The 19,610-nt window shown below is 45.4% G+C and overlaps 1 protein-coding gene across 8 annotated transcripts in view; it reads left to right on the top strand.

Moving 5' to 3' along the window:
- Positions 1–19,610, top strand: part of LOC109897631 (RNA binding protein fox-1 homolog 3) — a 409,231-nt gene that overhangs the window by 375,298 nt on the left and 14,323 nt on the right. For 5 of the 8 annotated variants that reach the window (XM_031827801.1, XM_031827802.1, XM_031827805.1 and 2 more), the window contains 7 exons: positions 697–757; positions 864–917; positions 6,364–6,496; positions 7,887–7,926; positions 12,122–12,180; positions 14,170–14,248; positions 16,431–17,173. In XM_031827801.1, the coding sequence (XP_031683661.1) occupies positions 697–757; positions 864–917; positions 6,364–6,496; positions 7,887–7,926; positions 12,122–12,180; positions 14,170–14,248; positions 16,431–16,475 (471 nt within the window). In that variant the 3' untranslated portion in view covers positions 16,476–17,173. Of the gene's footprint in view, positions 1–696; positions 758–863; positions 918–6,363; positions 6,497–7,886; positions 7,927–12,121; positions 12,181–14,169; positions 14,249–16,430; positions 17,174–19,610 lie in introns of those variants that run through there. The other 3 variants (XM_031827807.1, XM_031827804.1, XM_031827808.1) reach the window with 1 other exon arrangement.

Here is a 19,610-nt window from a genome sequence, read left to right as displayed (position 1 = left end):
TGTGTGTGTGTGTGTGTGTGTGTGCGTGCGTGCATGCATAATGCATAGTGGTATGTGTCGGAAGCACTCAGTGGAACTAGGAATCCATACATGTCAAGATGGACGTGCAAGTTGTTCATCATTATGACTGGAGAGGGAATGCATGCTCTCATCATCCCATAAGGACCTCACTGTCACGACTGGATAAAGAAGACCTGTCTACTACCTACCAACACATCCTGTTGACATGTGGTCTTGACCATTTTTTTCTTTTTTTTCTTCATTTGGTCTTGTTTACTGTAAATGAAGGCCCCTATTAAGTCATTCCCATCAGGTCAATATGGAGGAAATCTAAGGGGTCTGTCTTTTTGTTTTTCTTTTGAATCCATTTGTTTATCCTACCAATTACCTGTGTTGCTTTTGGCTTTTTCTCTTTCATATCCGTAGGTAATTGGTGCATGCTTTCCCACTTGCTACAGTAATTGAATCATCTCAAAAGAAAATGTAAATGAGGAATACATTCATGTAAAGGTGATTCAAGAGCATTGTCTCCTCTGGCTATTTTAACCTCTCCAGTCTTGTGACCCTCTATGGTAATTTGCATAATTCTGACACATTTTACTGAATTTGTGTGGTATTTCTCTGCCAGTCGTTTGGTCTGCCTTTTGGAAGGGTATGTTATAACTGTGGCATCATTTTGTTTTTGGGGGGAAATAGGTGAATAATGCAACAGCAAGAGTGATGACAAACAAAAAAGTTGCCAACCCGTACACAAATGGTAAGATCTGCCTCTTGTCTAAGCTACAACTTTGTTCAGATACTGTACATGAATGACAATATTTACTAGTTTGGGCTTCTCTCCCTCTCTCTCTCTCCCTTCATAGGCTGGAAGCTGAACCCTGTGGTGGGTGCTGTCTATGGTCCTGAACTGTATGCTGGTAGGAGATCCTTCTCTACTACACTCCTCTAGTCTAGCACCACTCTAACTCTACTACACTCCTCTAGTCTAGCACCACTCTAACTCTACTACACTCCTCTAGTCTAGCACCAATCTAACTCTACTACACTCCTCTAGTCTAGCACCACTCTAACTCTACTACACTCCTCTAGTCTAGCACCAATCTAACTCTACTACACTCCTCTAGTCTAGCACCACTCTAACTGTACTACACTCCTCTAGTCTAGCACCAATCTAACTCTACTACACGCCTCTAGTCTAGCACCACTCTAACTCTACTACACTCCTCTAGTCTAGCACCAATCTAACATTACTACACTCCTCTAGTCTAGCACCACTCTAACTCTACTACACTCCTCTAGTCTAGCACCAGTCTAACTCTACTACACTCCTCTAGTCTAGCACCAATCTAACTCTACTACACTCCTCTAGTCTAGCACCACTCTAACTCTACTACACTCCTCTATTCTAGCACCACTCTAACTATACTACACTCTAGCAGTGTTTCTATCAGACAGACCCAATTCACATCTACCCACTGGTTTTATTAGAATCTGGCTCAGTCTCAACCTGCTTCTAACACACAATTCTCTGTAGATCAAAGTGGATCTGGAATACAATTGTGGGCCAGATAAGAAGTGGATGATCCAAGCCTCACAGAGAGAGTGGAGGCAGCCTGAACAATTGTTTGTGGGGTGTGCACTGTAAAGCCGGAAAAAAATATTTTAAGACCAAGCCGCCCCAGCAAACTGTTATCAGATTGGGGAGGCTGCTGCCGTGGATGGATTTGCCAAGTGCGCCAGATTGACTTTTACAGAGCTAACCGAATAAGGGAGATTGAGTGAGTGATATTGTTGGCACCTTCCCTGTCGAAGGCTGGTATTCCTCATGGTCAGGGTAATGGAGGCTTGAGACAAGCTCAGTGGGGTTTTCCCTATCTCTCTCCCTCTACATGCCACATTTATTGCTGTATGTTATATGAACCCTTTGCATTTTAATGAGGGGGAAATGGTACTATTTCATTTGGAAGAAGTGCTGAGCACATCGCGCCACTTTAACGGCTTTCCTTTCTGCTCATTAGACTAAAATCTGTTCATTCCCCGGACAGCTTTACGGTGAACCTCTAAATAACTGTCCATGACAGAAAGCAGTCATCTATCATTTTTATTTCATCTCCAGACCCCCTCACCCTCCTCCTCAACCCCCTCACCCTCCTCCCACCGCTCCCCCGGTTCCAACGCCATCTTCCCTTGACAATTACACCCCCCCCCCCCCCCACACACACACACACATCATCCCTTTCCCAATACACACACACAAACACACTCCTCATGAATTCCTCAAATGCATTCAAAATCATGCAGATCACATACAAATTAATACAAGATATGTTTATATATATTCACAACACTATACAGACATATTCTGACCTATGCAGCACGTATAAACACACACACAAAACGCACACACGCACACACACACACACACACACACACACACGGATACACACACACACGGATACACACACATACAAGCACACTAGCCCAATTCATGTAATAAATCAGAGGGAATGTGGACCACCATTCCAGGCAGGGGGAAGCGGGGGGCGATGGTGATTTATTGGCTGCTAATTTTTCAAGACGTCTTGACATAGCACTGAAGTTTGCCAAGCCTAAACGACAACATATGCTTGCCAGCTGGGGAGATGGGAAACATAAATAAGAGATACATTTCTGTAACAAAAAAACCTAACTAGGAGCCAACAGGTCAGCCTTTAAAAAACAGCTGACCATGTTTTGGATCATTTTGTTATGACCCCGAATGAAGAAACACATTTTAGTGGTTCCATCCATGGAGTTATTCTTGAATAATCATGACTACATTTAATATACTTTGGGTGGGAGTGAAATGGGATGTAAAGGTGATTAATCACTGTTTATCAGTCCTCATTTCTGTGCGGGAGATCAGTGAAATTGGGAGCCATAAATTGTGGTGTGGTGACAGCGCACTCCGTCTCCATTCGTCCTGGCGCTACAGGTTTATTGTCCTCAAAACCCATTCAGGAGAATGACGGATGAGAGCTTCACGCAGTCTCCCCGCTCTTAACCTCTGGCAGGGTACACTGGCTCCTCCTACTGATGGGAGGCTGCATGGCGGTGACTGGGGTAGTGGCGGCGCCAGCCCTGTGGTGTGTACCCCCGGGCCCGTGTCCTCGGCTGCCTCCTGCCTCCTCTCCCCTGCAACCCAAACCTTCCCTGGAGCCCTCAGTAAGGGGGCTGTGGAGGGGTCCTGTGAACAGCAGGCGCATTAGGTTCCCACTCAAATGGACTGGGGGTGGGGGGATGTTAGGGCAGAGACAGATAGCATTGTCTAGTATGGGGGATATTTTCGTAGAGACATTTTCAGGGAGAAAGTTATATTACTATGAAAATATGAATATTATGTAATACCTCAACCCATGAATGATAGTTGCATGTATTTCAATGGTGTATTTCCTAGTCTATAGCATGGTGTGTCAATTTCAGGACCATGGACAGCTACCAAGCAGCTCTGCCTGCCTACACGAATCGGGGAATCCATTTCAAACAAGCACTGTACGAGTCAGAGAGACCCTTCTTCTCTCTCTGCTACTAATTCCTAAGGGGATAGAAGGAGATGAGTAGAGCTCTTGATGTTTTCACTTCCAAAGGTGAAGTTTGGTGTGGACCGTCTGAAAGCCACCAGCTGAGTAAATGACAGAATAGAAAGGCTAATTGTCATCTTAATATATCTGGACAGATCCTCTCATTGTTGAGGGGATAATTAAGCTCCTGTGGCTTGATTAGATTAAGCTATTTTGGGTCCCCAGTGCTTAGATTAAGTGCTCATTCCACAGATTTATTTGAGCAGGACGCATTAAAGAGATGAACATTGTGAAAAATGTGGTGTTTTTTTACAAGGCTGGTTTTGACCCCATCATTTGCACAGAGCAGGATTAGGAGAGGTTAGGTCCGACTGGCTGGCTTGCTGTGTAAAGGAATTGAGCTCCCCTCAACTTGACACATTTGACATATGAGGTGCGGTGTGACCCTGTCGCCCTCCAGCACATTACTCCGGTTTTCCCCCAGCCATCCATCCTCTCTCTCAGAAAGGTGTTTGACTTTGGTGGCTAGACCAGGTTTGTGCTCCCATACGCCGCGGTAGCTGTTGTTGCTTTTCATGGGTTTACCAAAGTGTGACAACAGCTTTTGATTTATGGGTTATTATTGAAGCAGTGTAGCCTATCGCCAACTCATTATGAGTTTACATTCACATATATCATAGCACGCAGATTGAATACAACCCCCCCCCCCCATACCTAAAAGAAGGAAATAGAATATTTGGAGCCCCAAAAATGCTAGCGATTTGTACAAGGGAGAAAAAAACACCCCTGAAAATATGAAAGAGGATTGTTTTTGCCCTTTAGCTGCTGAGCCTATATGTCAGACTCCCAAAAAGAGACTCATTTAAATGTCAAGGTCAGCATTATAAATCACCAAAGCGAAAGGGCCACCTTGTGATTCTTACCAGTCTATTGCTGCTGCGTCGGCAGCAAACAAAGTGCCCCGGCTGCTCGGGAGGAAACAGGGGCGTTTCCCGCCCAAATGAGATGCAGTCGTTGAATATGTGTGGAGCCCCTAATGGAGGGAGATGTTAGTGGCGTCAGACATTAAACCTGGCTGTTGGTGTTTTTAAAAGCACCACTAATCTGTCTCCCTGTCAGCAGGGTTGCTGGTGTGAACCGTTCATTAGGAAGCTTCCCAATCCCATCCACCTGCAGAGTTAACACTACATTACACTACATACAGCCAGCCGTAATGGTCATTGTCCTCCAGGCGAAATCCTATACCAGTCCATAGGAGTGCTTCCATACAAGGTATCATATAACTCCATTGCAGACTTACTGTAAAATCACTAGATGTGATTCCACTGTGTCTAGTTTTGCTCCTGTGAGTCCATTGGAAGATCATTTGATAGTGTTATGAATGTGTTGTATGTCTGATCTCCTGCTCCTCCCTATATACCCCCCACCCCTCCTCCTTTTCCTACACATTTAAACCCCAGCCTCACTGCAGACTGGAGGCCTGTGATGAATTCACCCAAAACATGTCACGGTAATGAATGAATCAGTCCAGGGGAGATGAGGAGGATGACGAATAATAGAAGTGATGGGGTAGCAGTGTTGTGATGGAGAGGAAGACTAGGGCGAGAGCAGGAGGAGCCTTTAACGCAGGACCAGGTTGAGAGAGAGAGGTAGAGAGAGAGAGAGAGAGAGAGAGAGAGAGAGAGAGAGAGGTAGAGAGAGAGAGAGAGAGAGAGAGAGAGAGAGAGAGAGAGAGAGAGAGAGAGAGAGAGAGAGAGAGGTAGAGAGAGAGAGAGAGAGAGAGGTGGGGCAGCAGGGTAGCCTAGTGGTTAGAGCGTTGGACTAGTAACTGGAAGGTTGCAAGTTCAAACCCCCGAGCTGACAAGGTACAAATCTGTCGTTCTGCCCCTGAACAGGCAGTTAACCCACTGTTCCTAGGCCGTCATTGAAAATAAGAATTTGTTCTTAACTGACTTGCCTAGTTAAATAAAGGTAAATAACTGTTTAAAAAGAGAGAGAGATGTGTTTGTATGCAGCGCTGCAGTTCGTAATCAGACTGGGCTGATTGAAGGTTAAGGAGAGATCTGGGGATCTCCCAGCCCAGAAGCTTGTCCTCTAATCTGTAACCATGGAACTTATATTGCTGACCCTGGCACCTCCCCCAATACCCCCACCCCCACCCATCACCATTGGCTGTTAAGCGCTGCTGGAGTACAAGCGTGGGGCTGTGATAGGCTGGGAGGAGTCACAGATGGGGTGTGGGATTTGGTCAGCCGGATGTTTGGATCTCAGTGGTCCCGCCATCCAGCCCATCTGCTCCGTGCTCCCCCATGACCTGCACATCCAGCATGGCTGCACAGCAACCTTCACCTCCCGCCTGTCTCTGTCTGGACTACAGCACCACACAACACTGCCCCTTACCTACGTACAACAACCTAGAACAACCTTCCCCCTCAGCTAGCATACTGTTGCCTCAACCAGGTGGAAGCCACGGTGTGGAACTAGTGGGATTGCATCCATTACCAGGCTGTATTTCAAGGCTAGCCCTGGGTGGCGAGGGAGGCGGTGGCAGGCGGCGTCAGGAAGGATGCGTACAGCAATTGTGGATCCTTGCTGAGTACGGCACAAAGCAGTGGGTTGGGGAAGGGGAGAGTGCTCGATGAGGCACACCCAGAAAAGATTACATCTAATGTTTCCTTGTCTTTCCCTAATGTATTCTGTCATAGGAGAAACCACTGCCACATGTCTTGTGTTCTGTCAGTAAGGTAAGCAATGCCAACATTCCATCTCTCTAAAGTCCTCCTTCCTATGTGTTTCTCCACAGTAACAGGTTTCCCTTACCCGGCCACAGGGGCTACGGTGGCCTATAGGGGTGCCCACTTGCGAGGCCGGGGGCGGGCTGTGTACAACACCTTCCGCACAGCACCTCCACCACCACCTATTCCAGCCTATGGAGCGTGAGTATCTGTGGACCTGTAGTACACTATAATGACAAAATCAACAATCAACCATTAGAACAGTTTTACTCTCAAATGTTTGGTTGCTGCATTTGCGAACAATTGTGTTATTTCATTTGTGTGCATGAGTGCAGCATGTGTATGTCTATCTGTCTGTCTGTGTGCGTGTGTACGTGTGTGTGTGTGTGTACATGTATGATGTGTGTTCCAAAGGATGAATATCAAAGCCATAGGGAGCTATAGAAAGCAGAGATAGCATGTTACTGGGCAGGTCTCACTGGACCGTGATGATCTCCTGGTTGATGTGAAGCATTCAGCCTCACACTCCTCTCAGGCTGTCTGCCTGCCTGGCTGTCTGGGTGGCAATGGGAGTGTAGGAGAGAGGAGAGGTCCAGCTAACCGTAGGCCTAGCTTGGCTGCCTGGCTATCTGTGATTAGATCAGGGCCTGTCTGTGGCGATGAGTGATGAAGAGAGGAGAGAGGAGAGGAGAGGAGAGGAGAGGAGAGGAGAGGAGAGGAGAGGAGAGGAGAGGAGAGGAGAGGAGAGGAGAGGAGAGGAGAGGAGAGGAGAGGAGAGGAGAGGAGAGGAGAGGGGAGGGAGGGGAGGGGAGGGGAGGGAGGGGAGGGGAGGGAAGGGAAGGGGAGGGCTCCAGTGATGAAGACGGGTCCTAGGACTCTGGGTCCCCTACACCTCCCACCCACTCTTGGGTTCTACGTTCCCATCCTCTCCTGTCCCTAACTCCTTGCTTCTCCTTTATTCTCCCCACCTCCTCTCCTCTCTCCACCTCCTCTCCTCTCCCCACCTCCTCTGCCCACCTCCTCTCCTCTCTCCACCTCCTCTCCTCTCCCCACCTCCTCTGCCCACCTCCTCTCCTCTCCCCACCTCCTCTCCGCTCCCCACCTCCTCTCCTCTCTCCACCTCCTCTCCCCTCCCCATCTCCTCTCCTGACTTCCCAGGGATTTATATGTTAGCATCATGTGACCGTGCTCCTTCCCTGCTGAGCTCCCTCTTTTCATCCCTCCTTCCCTTTCTCTTCCTCCCCCCCCCTCCCCCTCCACCATAGCCACTGCAGTGACTGGAAATATATATATTTTTTTTTTTACCAGAGCAGAACATTTCATGGGAATTGTGAAATGGCTGCATTTCCACCCCTTAATATGTCATTCATTATTTGTGGTGCGCAGCAGCCGGTAAGAGCTGACCCTGTGGATGTGCAGAGCCACTTCCATCACTCTTGTTTTCCGCCATGCAGATGTCTGCTTGACTTGCTCTCATTGGAAATAGGCTAGGTTCTAAACATCAGTGTGCTGATCAAATCTGTCTGCATATAAAACCGCACAGAACCCAGATGAACTAAGGCCTCTCCACCATTGCTCTCTCATTTCACAGAGTGGTGTACCAGGATGGCTTCTACGGAGCAGAAATCTATGTAAGTACCGTTGTCTCTTTCTCTCTCTGCGTGCTCAGATGAAACAGAAGTAAAGCAGCCAACCCTGGAGACTAAACCACCATCTCTGCAGCCCCCAGCGTTCCCCCTGCCTCTCTGCCAAGCCCGCGTCGATTAGGCATCTCTCTGCCGTGCCAAGAAACCCGACAACAAAATTTAAAACCCCCTCAGCACCTCCCTCCTCTCCCTCTCTCTCCTATGATGTCAGACTTTGGCAAACAGACAGATCCCAGCTCAGTGTCCCGTGTCATGTCGGTCATTTCTCCCCTTAAAATGGCTTTTGGAGGTGGCTTGTTTCCGCCCTTTATCTGTCCCTGTACCTGTACCTGTGTGTGTGTGTGTGTGTGTGTGTGTGTGTGTGTGTGTGTGTGTGTGTGTGTGTGTGTGTGTGTGTGTGTGTGTGTGTGTGTGTGTGTGTGTGTGTGTGTGTGTGTGTGTGTGTGCGAGCATGCATGCCTTCCTGTCTCTGTGTGTCAGGGTGGGGACAACCCTCTCTCTCTGTCTGGCCCAGGGGGCCTGCGTGGAGCCTTAGTGGGACAGCATGGGGCCTTAGTGGGCCTGTGTGTGACCTTAGTGGGCCTGTGTGGGGCCTTGGTGGGCCTGTGTGCCTCCAAGCCATCACGGTGTGAGAGATAAGAGGAGCGGAGGAAGATTAAGGGATTAAGCTTCCCTCTGGGGCTGTTCATGCAGGCAGGGGCCACAGCACACACAGCGTCAGGCCGGCCCCAGTGCACGCTGCCCTTCACAGAGAAAAGCGGGATGCTGTGGAGATAATGCTGAAATTACCAGACTGCCCCAGTTTGACAGCAGTCCAAGAGTTTGGGGGGGGGATGTTATTTGCCGTTTGAATCTGTCGTTTTTTTTCTTCCTCTCTGTCCTCTGCAATAGGGAAATGACAGCAGGCGCAGACAACTGTGCTACTGATTGCCTCTTACTTTAACCCTGTCTGCATACAAGCAAAAGGCCGGTGTCTGGGAACAAAAGTGCTGGACTCCACAATGATATATGGCTCAAACAAAGCCCCATGTCGTAGCACTGTTTGTGAGTGGCTGTTAGCGACACCAGCGGAGGGAACAGTGTAGAGGAAAAGTGGCTTAATGCGGTCCTGACGGCCCTGGGCGTTTGGCCTCCCTCCCTCCTCTCCTCACATTCCAGCTAAGCCCTGGGTCTCAGTGCCCTCTGACCAGTCCTGGGGTATCTAGCCCCATCGCTCAAGCTGTCAGCCTTTCCCCCTGTGCTCTACTGCCATTAGTTTTGGCAGTGGCCACTGCACGGACACTGAACGGCTTCAGACTGCCGGAGTGTGCCCAGAGGTCTCCTGTGACAACAACAGCAAGTCCCACAAGCCTCTCTGTCCTCCACTATCATTCAGAAGACAGTAGCCATGTCTGTCACTGTCATAACCTAGTCAAATTTCATTCATTTCAACAGTCCTGAAGCACTTGCCATTAAAAAGATCATCCAGGATGATACCACAACATGAGACCCTGCTTCACAGGGAGTATATACTTACTTTGTATTTACTTCGCCACCGTGGCCTTGTTTTGCCTTTATCTCACCTAACCTGCTCACATTGTATATAGACTTATTTTTCTACAATATTATTGACTGTATGTTTGTTTTACTCCATGTGTAACTCTGTGTTGTTCTACGTGTCAAACTGCTTTGCTTTATCTTGGCCAGGAATTGTAAATGAGAACTTGTTCTCAACTTGCCTACCTGGTTAAATAAAGGTGAAATAGAAATAAATAATTCATAAATATTAGGAATGGATGTATTCATATTCATACACACAGTCAGGCACACACCTGACACACACTGGGGCGAGACACAATAACAAGTGTGTTGCACTGTTGTGGGCAGGACTTGACGTGTGCAAGTGATTTATTGTGGCTGTGTGTTGTTGGGTTTTGTTGCTGTAATCAGCAGCACTGTCCCAGGGCATGGCCATCCCACAGGAACTCCTCTGCCTGGCCTTAGCCATGACTTCCTGCCTCCATGGGCAGGGAGGATGACTCAAATACAGCGACTGGCAGACAAATTCACCTTTCAGCAGGACAATAACCTAAAAGTTGCTTACCAAGATGACATTGAATGTTCTTGAGTGGCCCAGATACAGTTTTGACTTAAATCAGCTTGAAAATCTATGGCAAGACTTGAAAATGTCTGTCTATCAATGGTCAACAACCAACTTGACAGATCTTGAATCATGTTGAAGTAATTATGTGCAAATATTGTACAATCCAGATGTGCAAAGCTCTTAGAGACCCAGAAAGACCAAAGGTGATTTGAACATGTGTGAATACTTATGTAAATAGATATTTCTACATTTCATTTTCAATAAATTAGCAAACATTTCTAAAAACATGTTTTCACTTTGTCATTATGGGGGGAAAAAATAGGCTGTAACACAACAAAATATGGAATAAGTCAAGGGGTATGAATACTTTCTGAAGGCACTGTAACAGGGACTTAGTGTTTGGGAAGTCAGGACCTGTGTATTCATTTGCCAGAGTGGGAGAAGGAATTAAAAACTTCATTGGGGAGAGCAGTCATTACTCCAACTGAAAAATGAAGCTGTTCACCTACTGGAGCATTGGCCCATCTCCATCCTATATCCTACGATGGGTATATAGGTGGTAGTGCTGAGAGTGCTTTTTGAGGTCGGTTCGGTTTCGGTTTGATTATTAAAAAATAATCACGGTTTTCGATGGCGATTTTTTAAAATGACATTAAATGCACTATTTATTGTGGTTATTGTCCTGCTGAAAGGTGAATTTGTCTGCCAGTGTCTGTTGGAAAGCAGACTGAACCAGGTTTTCCTCGCAAATTTTGCCTGTGCTTTGCTCAATTCTATTTATTTTTATCTTAAAAACAAGCATGCCCATAACATGATACAGCCACCACCATGCTTGAAAATTTGAGGAGAAGTACTCAGTGATGTGTTGTATTAGATTTGCCCAAAACTTAACACTTTGAATTCAGGATATAAAGTTAATTTCTTTACTTTAACATTTTTTTACTTTAATGCCTTATTGCAAACAGGATACATGTTTTGGAATATTTTTATTCTGTACAGGCTTCCTTCTTTTCACTCTGTTGATTAGGTTAGTATTATGGATTAACTACAATGTTGTTGATCCATCTGCAGTTTTCTTCTGTCACAGCCATTAAACTCAAAACTGTTGGCATCGTGGTGAAATCCCTGAGAGGCTACCTTCCTCTCCGGTAACTGAGTTCTGAAGGACGCCTGTATCTTTGTAGTGACTGGGTGTATTGATACACCATCCATAGTGTAATTAATAACTTCACCTGCTCAAAGGGTTATTCAATGCCTGCTTTTTTATGTTTACCAATCTACCAATATGTGCCCTTCTTTGCAAGGCATTGGAAAACAGTTTTACTCCTGAACCTATTTAGGCTTGCCATAACAAAGGGGTTGAATTCTTATTGACTCAAGGCATTTCAGCTTTTTATTTTGTATTAAATTGTAAACATTTCTAAACGTCAACTTTGACATCATGGAGGATTGTTTGTAGGCCAGTGACACAACATCTCAATTCAATCCATTTTAAATTCAGGCTGTAACACATCAGCATGTGGAAGAAGTCAAAGGGTGTGGATAGTTTGTGAAGGCGCTGGACGTCTTGGTTTGCTCCTGTGCAACACAGTACGTGTAAAGAAAAAAGGGTCTCTTCAATAATGCAGCAGGCTGTTGCTGCTTCCCCATTCTGAATGCGGGAGGAATTTGGGGAGCGTTAACACACCACTGTTCTGTTCTTTCTCATGTGGACCATGTTGTGCACCTACTGTCACACACTGTGCCACAGAGGGAACGCATGGCTCTCCTCCCCAGTCTCACAGGGGATCACTCATTCTCCGCTGCCTCAGCTACCAAATATTAAACAGCTCCCTCTGGCTGTGTTCTGGGCGTCTTGCACCTTGCGTTGCCTCAGTGCCTCAGTGCAACTCTTCCCTTTAAAGAAATGAGACTTTTTTAATGGTTTCATATGAAAACTTGAAAAATGAATAGAATATGCAGTTTTGTTCCCAACAATGGACAATGTTTCAAACCCGATGTTGGATCTTTTAGTAAATGCGTGCTATTACTTGTTTGAGAATATGGTAATATACATGCTGTTGTGGGTGGTTGTGTAACTGTCTGAGTTTCCAACAGGGGGGCTACGCTGCGTACCGATACGCCCAGCCCACCACCGCTGCTGCCTACAGTGACAGGTGAGTACATTCCACCTGCTGCATAACATAAAACACATTATATTACTTGAACAAATGAAAGACCATTGATATTGTGATGGATTCAATTAGAAGTTGTGACAAGGTCTGACAAGTGACTTCAACCTTTCCCCCACTCTCCAAAGTATCTCCCACATAGAAGGGTGAAGATAAACTCACTCTGGAGTTGTGACCCTCCCTCAGATTGAACTGTCCATTAGGAGATCCACTATGGCCTCAGGCTAAAGCACACAAAAAAGTAACCTTGTTCGACAAGATGATCTATCCCATACCTCTCTGCCTTTGACGGGCGAGAGGGCATATCAACTGTATTTATGAATGGCCTGCGGTTTGCGGGAGGAAGGGAGAGAGGGATGGATGGATGGGCAGGGACTCTATCACTTCTGACTGATGTCATTCGGGTTCAGGTGTGCTCCGTTTGAGGAGGCGTGGCTGATTCATTCGGGCCTTCAAAGCCGCTGTCAGGCTGGATGTGGGCTGGTTTGGGAATCTAATCTGGGAGGGATTGAGCATGTCACTTGTGATAACGTACACCCTGCCTGAGAACCTGAAGATCATATCGATAATGTGAGATTTATCTGGCCTCGCCGCACTGCGAATTATGAGCAGCCGTGCTCGGAGGGAGCAGAAATTGGACAGCGGCTTTTTCCTCTGGGAGGGATTTAATTCCTGTTTCTCTTGCCTATATTTTCCTCCTGAGATTTAATGTAATTCGCCCGAGCTGTTTGTTTTGCTTTGTTTTGCTTCCCTTGTCTGTTTGTTTCTTTTTGAATAAGCGGTCATGCCCATTGGATCAATAGGGGTTTGTCTCAGCAATACCTTATCAGACTTACCAGCGGAGCAATCAGCCAATCATGAAAGGAGGTCACAGGGAGCATAAGAGGCTTGTAAAATCCCCATAAAATATGAAACATTCATTTTTCAAAATGCTTGTGCCCACAGGCCTGCTTTGTATTACCGAAGCCCTGCCAGGGGCCAATCAGCGTAGTGAAGCCGCGTGACGTACGTTCTGAGGGGCCGTTTGACCTCGAGGTGGTTAGCAATGCCACTCTGGTGAGAGCCCATTTTGTAGATAGATTAGTCTTAGTGGGACTCTGGGGTTTGGTGCTCACAGTAGATAAGAGTATCACAGAGACCACCCCTGACCATGTCATGGTACAGCCCATCCTCTCCCCTGGAGCCTTCTCATCCAGCCCCTTCCCCCTCCACGTCCTGCTCACTGACCTTGGGTGTTGGACTCCAATGGGACACACCATATTTAGATCTTATATAACTCAATGTCCTCCTCGCCCTGCTCCAGCCTTGTAGGCTGGATGTCTTGTCTCCTTAAGGAAAATGACATTTCTCCCTCTCTCCTCTTGGTTTTTATTCCTGGTTGATTTGGTGCCCTCAGTGCTTGGCTGGGAGTGCCTTATCTGCTCCGTACAGACCCTCATTTGCAAGCGAGCATTGAAGAAAAAAAGTAAATAAAGGAATATGTGAAGTCGAGTAAATAAATAAATAAGGCACACATCTTGTCCTGTCTCAGAAGGAAATTGGAAGGATTAGTTCCAAACCAGCAACAATGAAAAGACAGTGGTGTGAGCCCACTGTTCAGCTTGGGTAAACAACAGCAGGGTGAGAGAGCGTACACAGACTGGGCCCAAGCCCTCCAGCACCTCTATCTTTCTCTGTTTTCTCTTTCTTTCTCTCTCTCTCTCTGTCTCTCTTTCTCTCACCCCTCAGTACCCATCACTGCCAACTAATCGAGGTGACAGTGAAAAGGACAATGTGTATTCACAGAGAATGATCCAACCACCTTTGAACTCCTTTTCAACTCAGCCTTGTATCATTTTCTAAACCAGGGGGTAGAGAGAGGGACATAATTGTTTTAGAGACTTGAAAGTGTTGACTTTAGGGCCAAGTATCCAACAAGCATTGAAAATATACTCTACGTCAATGACCCTAATCTCCTGGCCTTTTCCATTGCAGCTATGGCAGAGTCTATGCAACAGCAGACCCCTACCACCACACAATCGGCCCTGCCGCTACATACAGTGTGGGGACCATGGTAAGTCTGCTCTCGCTTTCCTCTGCACCCTGTTGTTGGCTAGCCACACTAACACAGAGCAGAGGCCGCCAGCCGCAGTACTCTGTCGCTCCAGGAGCACTCGGAGATAAAGACCATTGAACTGAGCCAAGTCAGTGGGCTTTATTTCCTCTTGTCATGCTGTTTGGCACAACCTAGTGGAGTGCAGCAGAATTCCCTAGCATGTGGTCATTGTGAATTCAGTGAAATGGATTTGTTTCATGTTATGTCACACAAGCTCACCTCATACTTACAATATTAATTTGATTCAGGCTTTTTACTGCTAAAATGGGAATGATCACTACAACTAATTCAATCCAAACACATGGACATCTTCAACACTAGTATAATCATTCTATTCCTGCCACTATTCAACTCCAAATGAGTTGTTCCATTCTTCCTTTCAGCCAAACTCTAAACTTAAAGGGGTGAAGTTGAATGGTTAATGTCTGTTTTTAGCTAGCTTTTGCAGCTAACATCAAAGATGAAAATATTATCAGTAAAAGACCATCCTAAAATGGGGAGATAGTTTCTCAATGTTTTGTTTTACAATGAGGGCATGGGACTGGGCTCATAGACTAATTTGAAAGATTAACGACCATCAAACGCATGCAGCAGTGTGCCGTGGGACATGGAAGAGAAAGAGAGGGATGGGGGAGGGAGTTCTCTCACTCACGCCTCCAGTCCACAAGGTTGATGGGACGAGCGCTCTCTGCAAGACAAATGGCTTAAATGTACCATTCCGGCATGCATGCATGCGATTTTTCAACAACATAAAAAACAGCGTACAGTTCCCCGGTGCAGCTGCTAGCTAAAAGCTTTCATTAATTAAGACATTTATTTTTTTCCTCTTCATTTACTTAATTAAAAACTGTGCTTCTTTTCCTCCAAATTTCCTTCCCTTCTCTGCCACTCTTAGTCCCCCTTTCTTAGCCAGGCTGAATTTGGCCCTTCATGTCTGAGCTTGGGTTGTGTGTGTGTGGGGCAAGTTGAGGGGGATCACTATGGTGGGGTGGAAGTTGAGGGGATCACTGTGGTGGGTTGGAAGCTGGTGAGGTGCGAGACCCTGGTAGTGAATAAATCATCTTGACACAATAGGAGTTCAGATCTTACAGTGAAGAGACACACCATGAAATAGATTCAGGGAAAAATTGGTTTGGTTACTAATTCTTTAGTCCCCTTTGATTAATGGTTCCAAAGGAGAGAGCAGCGATTTTTGCATTTAGAAACCTTTCAATAATTAGTTCCTCCGAGGTTGCTTAAAATTCTCTTTGCTGATTTCCAGCGTGCAAAAAATTGCAAATGCTTTTTTATACTGATGAAAATTTTATACAAGCAAGAGGGTTCCTTTAAATTAAGGGATATTAGCCTTTGAAGGTTTGTGTGTGTGTGTGTGTGTGTGTGTGTGTGTGTGTGTGTGTGTGTGTGTGTGTGTGTGTGTGTGTGTGTGTGTGTGTGTGTGTGTGTGTGTGTGTGTGTGTGTGTGTGTGTGTGTGTGTGTTTGCCCTGGTTACCCAGAGCATGGCAGTAAACCTAGGGAGCAATATCCTCTGGTGCAATACACATCCAGAAAGGTGTGGGCGCCATGGTTGGACTTGAAAGAGAATTATGATTAAACTCCTTTGAACTTAATTCGCTTTGGTTGGATCTATGACATTGTTGTAGCCTGGAAAGCCATTGCGTGAGGAATGTTTTCCTACAGTCAAAAGCATGAAACAAACACAGTATTTTCCAATTTGTTGCTTAATGTAATTAATGCATGGAAACTGCATTTGAGGGCGGGGCCCACTTCTCCATGTGGCAAGCCAAAAGAAGAATATTGATATCTAGGAAAGGGTTTTTCTCTCTGGTACAAATATCAAAATGATTTCAGACTAAGTTCATACTTTATCACTACCAGGTTCTTTATCCTCCAGCTCCAACACCTGGACCGCCCGTCCTCAGAACACACACATACCCAACTTCTGCATACTCTAATGAACAAGAACTATTATTACTTTGATTAAACCAGCTCAATTAAATGTTATTTAATCCCATGTCCTTCAGACACAGACGTTTCAACAAAACCAATAAAGGAAGGAAATTTGTGGAAAAACCAGAACTCAACAACCAAGCTGTCACCACCTTAATACTGATTGGTCCTTTTTCATCTTTGATGTTGCAGGCTAGCCTATACAGAGGAGGGTACAGTCGCTTCACTCCCTACTAACAGAAAGAAAAGAGAGAAAGACAGAGACATTACCCCCCAACAAACAAAAATCAAAAAATGTACAAACAAGCAAACACCTCATCCTTCGTGGAGCTCCAAATCAAACTAAAACCTTCCAGGTTACTAATGCTGACCCCTCCCCCTGACACCCGCCCTCCCGCTACAGACGATTTCTACAACCTTGTTGATGTCATCATTGGTCTGCTCCTATGATTTGTTTTGTATTCATTTTGTGCTTTGGATTGATTTCGGGGAGAAGTTATGTTCTGCACATGTGACTGCTGTAGATGGGTGCTGTGTCACCATAACCAATGTGAGCCTACTGTAGTACGCATGATGCATGATCAGAGGGTTGTGTTTCTGCAGTGACCGTCAGATGGATGACAATCTAGTGGGGCATTAGATACACTGTTATTTAGCGTATTCTTGAATTGGAATTCAATGAAATTCAAGCAGGAAACAAAATATTGTATTCCAATTAGCATTAGAAATATATAATTATAATAATAAAAAAAGACGATGCACATGCCCTGCTAATTCTTATTTCACAAGACGCCACTGTCAACTGTATGATTGCTCTGTAATGTTGGAGTGTCCTAATGCACTTGAATTGGAGTCCTAACAGTGATGTGGTGTGACAGCATGCAGAGTGAGCGCCATTGCACCACAGTGAGGGGTCAGAGTTCACCTGGGGTTGAGACTGGGCTAGCTCTCGCTAACGTGATGGCACTCTAGGCTAAAGGACTTAGGATTGTGAAGGATTCAATGTCTTTGTTTATTTCAGGCACATTTTTTCCACACTGATTTGCATGTTCACGTATTATTAACTGAAGTGTACAGTGCATTCAGAAAATATTTAGACACCTTGACTTTTTCTACATTTTGTTACGTTACAGCCTTATTACAAAATTGATTCAATTGTTCCCCCCCCCCCTCATCAGTCAACACACAGTACCCCATAATGACAAAGCAAAAACATGTATGTTTTATTTTCTTGAAAATCTATGTAAAATAAACAGAAATATCAGATTTACTATTCAGTATTCAGCATTCAGACACTTTACAAAGTACTTTGTTGAAGCACCTTTGGTAGCAATTACAGCCTCGAGTCTTCTTGGTTATGACACAGCAAGCTTGGCACACCTGTATTTGGGGAGTTTCTCCCATTCCTCTCTGCATATCCTCTCAAGCTCTGTCAGGTTAGATGTGGAGCGTTGCTGCTCAGCTATTTTCAGATCTCTCCAGAGATGTTCGATCGGGTTCAAGTCCGGTCTCTGGCTGGGTCACTCAAGGAGATTCAGAGACCCGAAGTCACTTCTGGGTTATCTTGGCTGTGTGCTTACGGTTGTTGTCCTGTTGAAAGGTGAACCTTCGCCCCAGTCTGCGGTCCTGAGCGCTCTGGAGCAGGTTTTCATCAAGGATCTCTCTTTACTTTGCTCCGTTCATATTTGCCTCGATCCTGACTAGTCTCCCAGTCCCTGTCGCTGAAAAACATCCCCACAGCCTGATGCTGCCACCATGCTTCACCGAAGGGATGGTGACAGGTTTCCTCCAGATGTGACGCTTGGCATTCAGGCCAAAAAGTTCAATCTTGATTTCATCAGACCAGAGAATCTTGTTTCTCAAGGTCTGAGAGTCTTCAGGTGCCTTTTGGCAAACTCCAAGCGGACTGTCATGTGCCTTTTACTGAGGAGTGGCTTCCGTCTGGTCACAACCATAAAGGCCTGATTGGGGGAGTGCTGCAGAGATGGTTGTCGTTCTGGGAGATTCTCCCATCTCCACAGAGGAACTCTAGAGCTCTGTCAGAGTGACCATCGGGTTCTTGGTCACCTCCCTGACCAAGGCCCTTCTCTCCCAATTGCTCATTTTGGCCGGGCGGCCAGATCTAGGAAGAGTCTTGGTGGTTCCAAACGTCTTTCATTTAAGAATGGTGGAGGCCACTGTGTTCAATGCTGCAGAAATGTTTTGGTACCCTTCTCCAGATCTGTGCCTCAACACAATCCTGGATCAATTCAAAAAATGGAATTGAATAATTTTTAGAATAAAGCTGTAACATAACAAAATTTGCAAAAAGTCAAGTTGTCTGAATGCTTTGTAAGTAGGAAAACCTGCAAAATCGTCAGTGTATCAAATACTTGTTCTCCCCACTGTATGTGAGAGGTGGGTAATCATTATTTTTAGTAGGCTACGCTGTCGGACTCATCTATGAAGTACTGTAGTGCAATTCCTGATAACTATTCACTTTTCAGTATTGCACAAAACATTCTGTACCTCAGGATAAACCACTACAAGTGATTTGATCTGACAACTAATTGTATCAGTAGAATGCTTGTCTGTTTATTGAAGATTTTCTTGACATAATCAGTGCTTGACTTGGGCAGGAGCTTACCAGAGCTGAGCACCGGCACCTCAGATTTTCTACTGCTTGAGCTCCTGCACCTAAATAAAACAATACCAGCACCCAAAATGACTAGCATAAGTCAAGCATACCCACCAAACACTACCAGTGGGTTCCCCCACTTTACAATGACAGAGCATTGTCTTCATGGTTTATTTAGCCTAAATCTCTCTGGAAGAGCTGAATTACTAGAGCAGGTACAGTGAGAGATTATAGACTTTACATTATGAGGAGAGAAATGGACTGTGAACATGATTGTATCATATTCCACTTTCAGGAGAAAATACCTTGTTCCATACAGCTGTAGGAAGAGTCTCGGTGGTTCCAAACTCCTTCCATTTATGTATTATAACAGCTGCGTGTTGTCATACCATGTTAATGTACTCGAGTACACGTCTTCAACTCAGTAGTTACCCCATATGAACTCTTGAGAAAATGGGAACATTTCAAAGAAACTATTTTGTAAGTAGATCAAGCCAAGAGACATGATATATAGATCCGAATACAAGTATGGAAATCTACGTATGTATCCTCTCAAGTGTTATCTGTGTGATTTGTATCATTTTGAAGATGTGCCATGTTTATAAAGACATCATATACGAGCAGTTATGTTTAGTCAACATGTTGAACATGATATATAGATTCATGTTGTACCAAAATAATATATCATCACTTGATCAAAGAAAAGTATAATACCTTGTTCTTCCTTTTATATACCAGTATTTAGGGTCCTACCA

The sequence above is a fragment of the Oncorhynchus kisutch genome, linkage group LG6 (genome assembly GCF_002021735.2).
Source record: "Oncorhynchus kisutch isolate 150728-3 linkage group LG6, Okis_V2, whole genome shotgun sequence".
NCBI lineage: Eukaryota > Metazoa > Chordata > Actinopteri > Salmoniformes > Salmonidae > Oncorhynchus > Oncorhynchus kisutch.
This window is presented reverse-complemented; position numbering and strand designations above follow the sequence as displayed.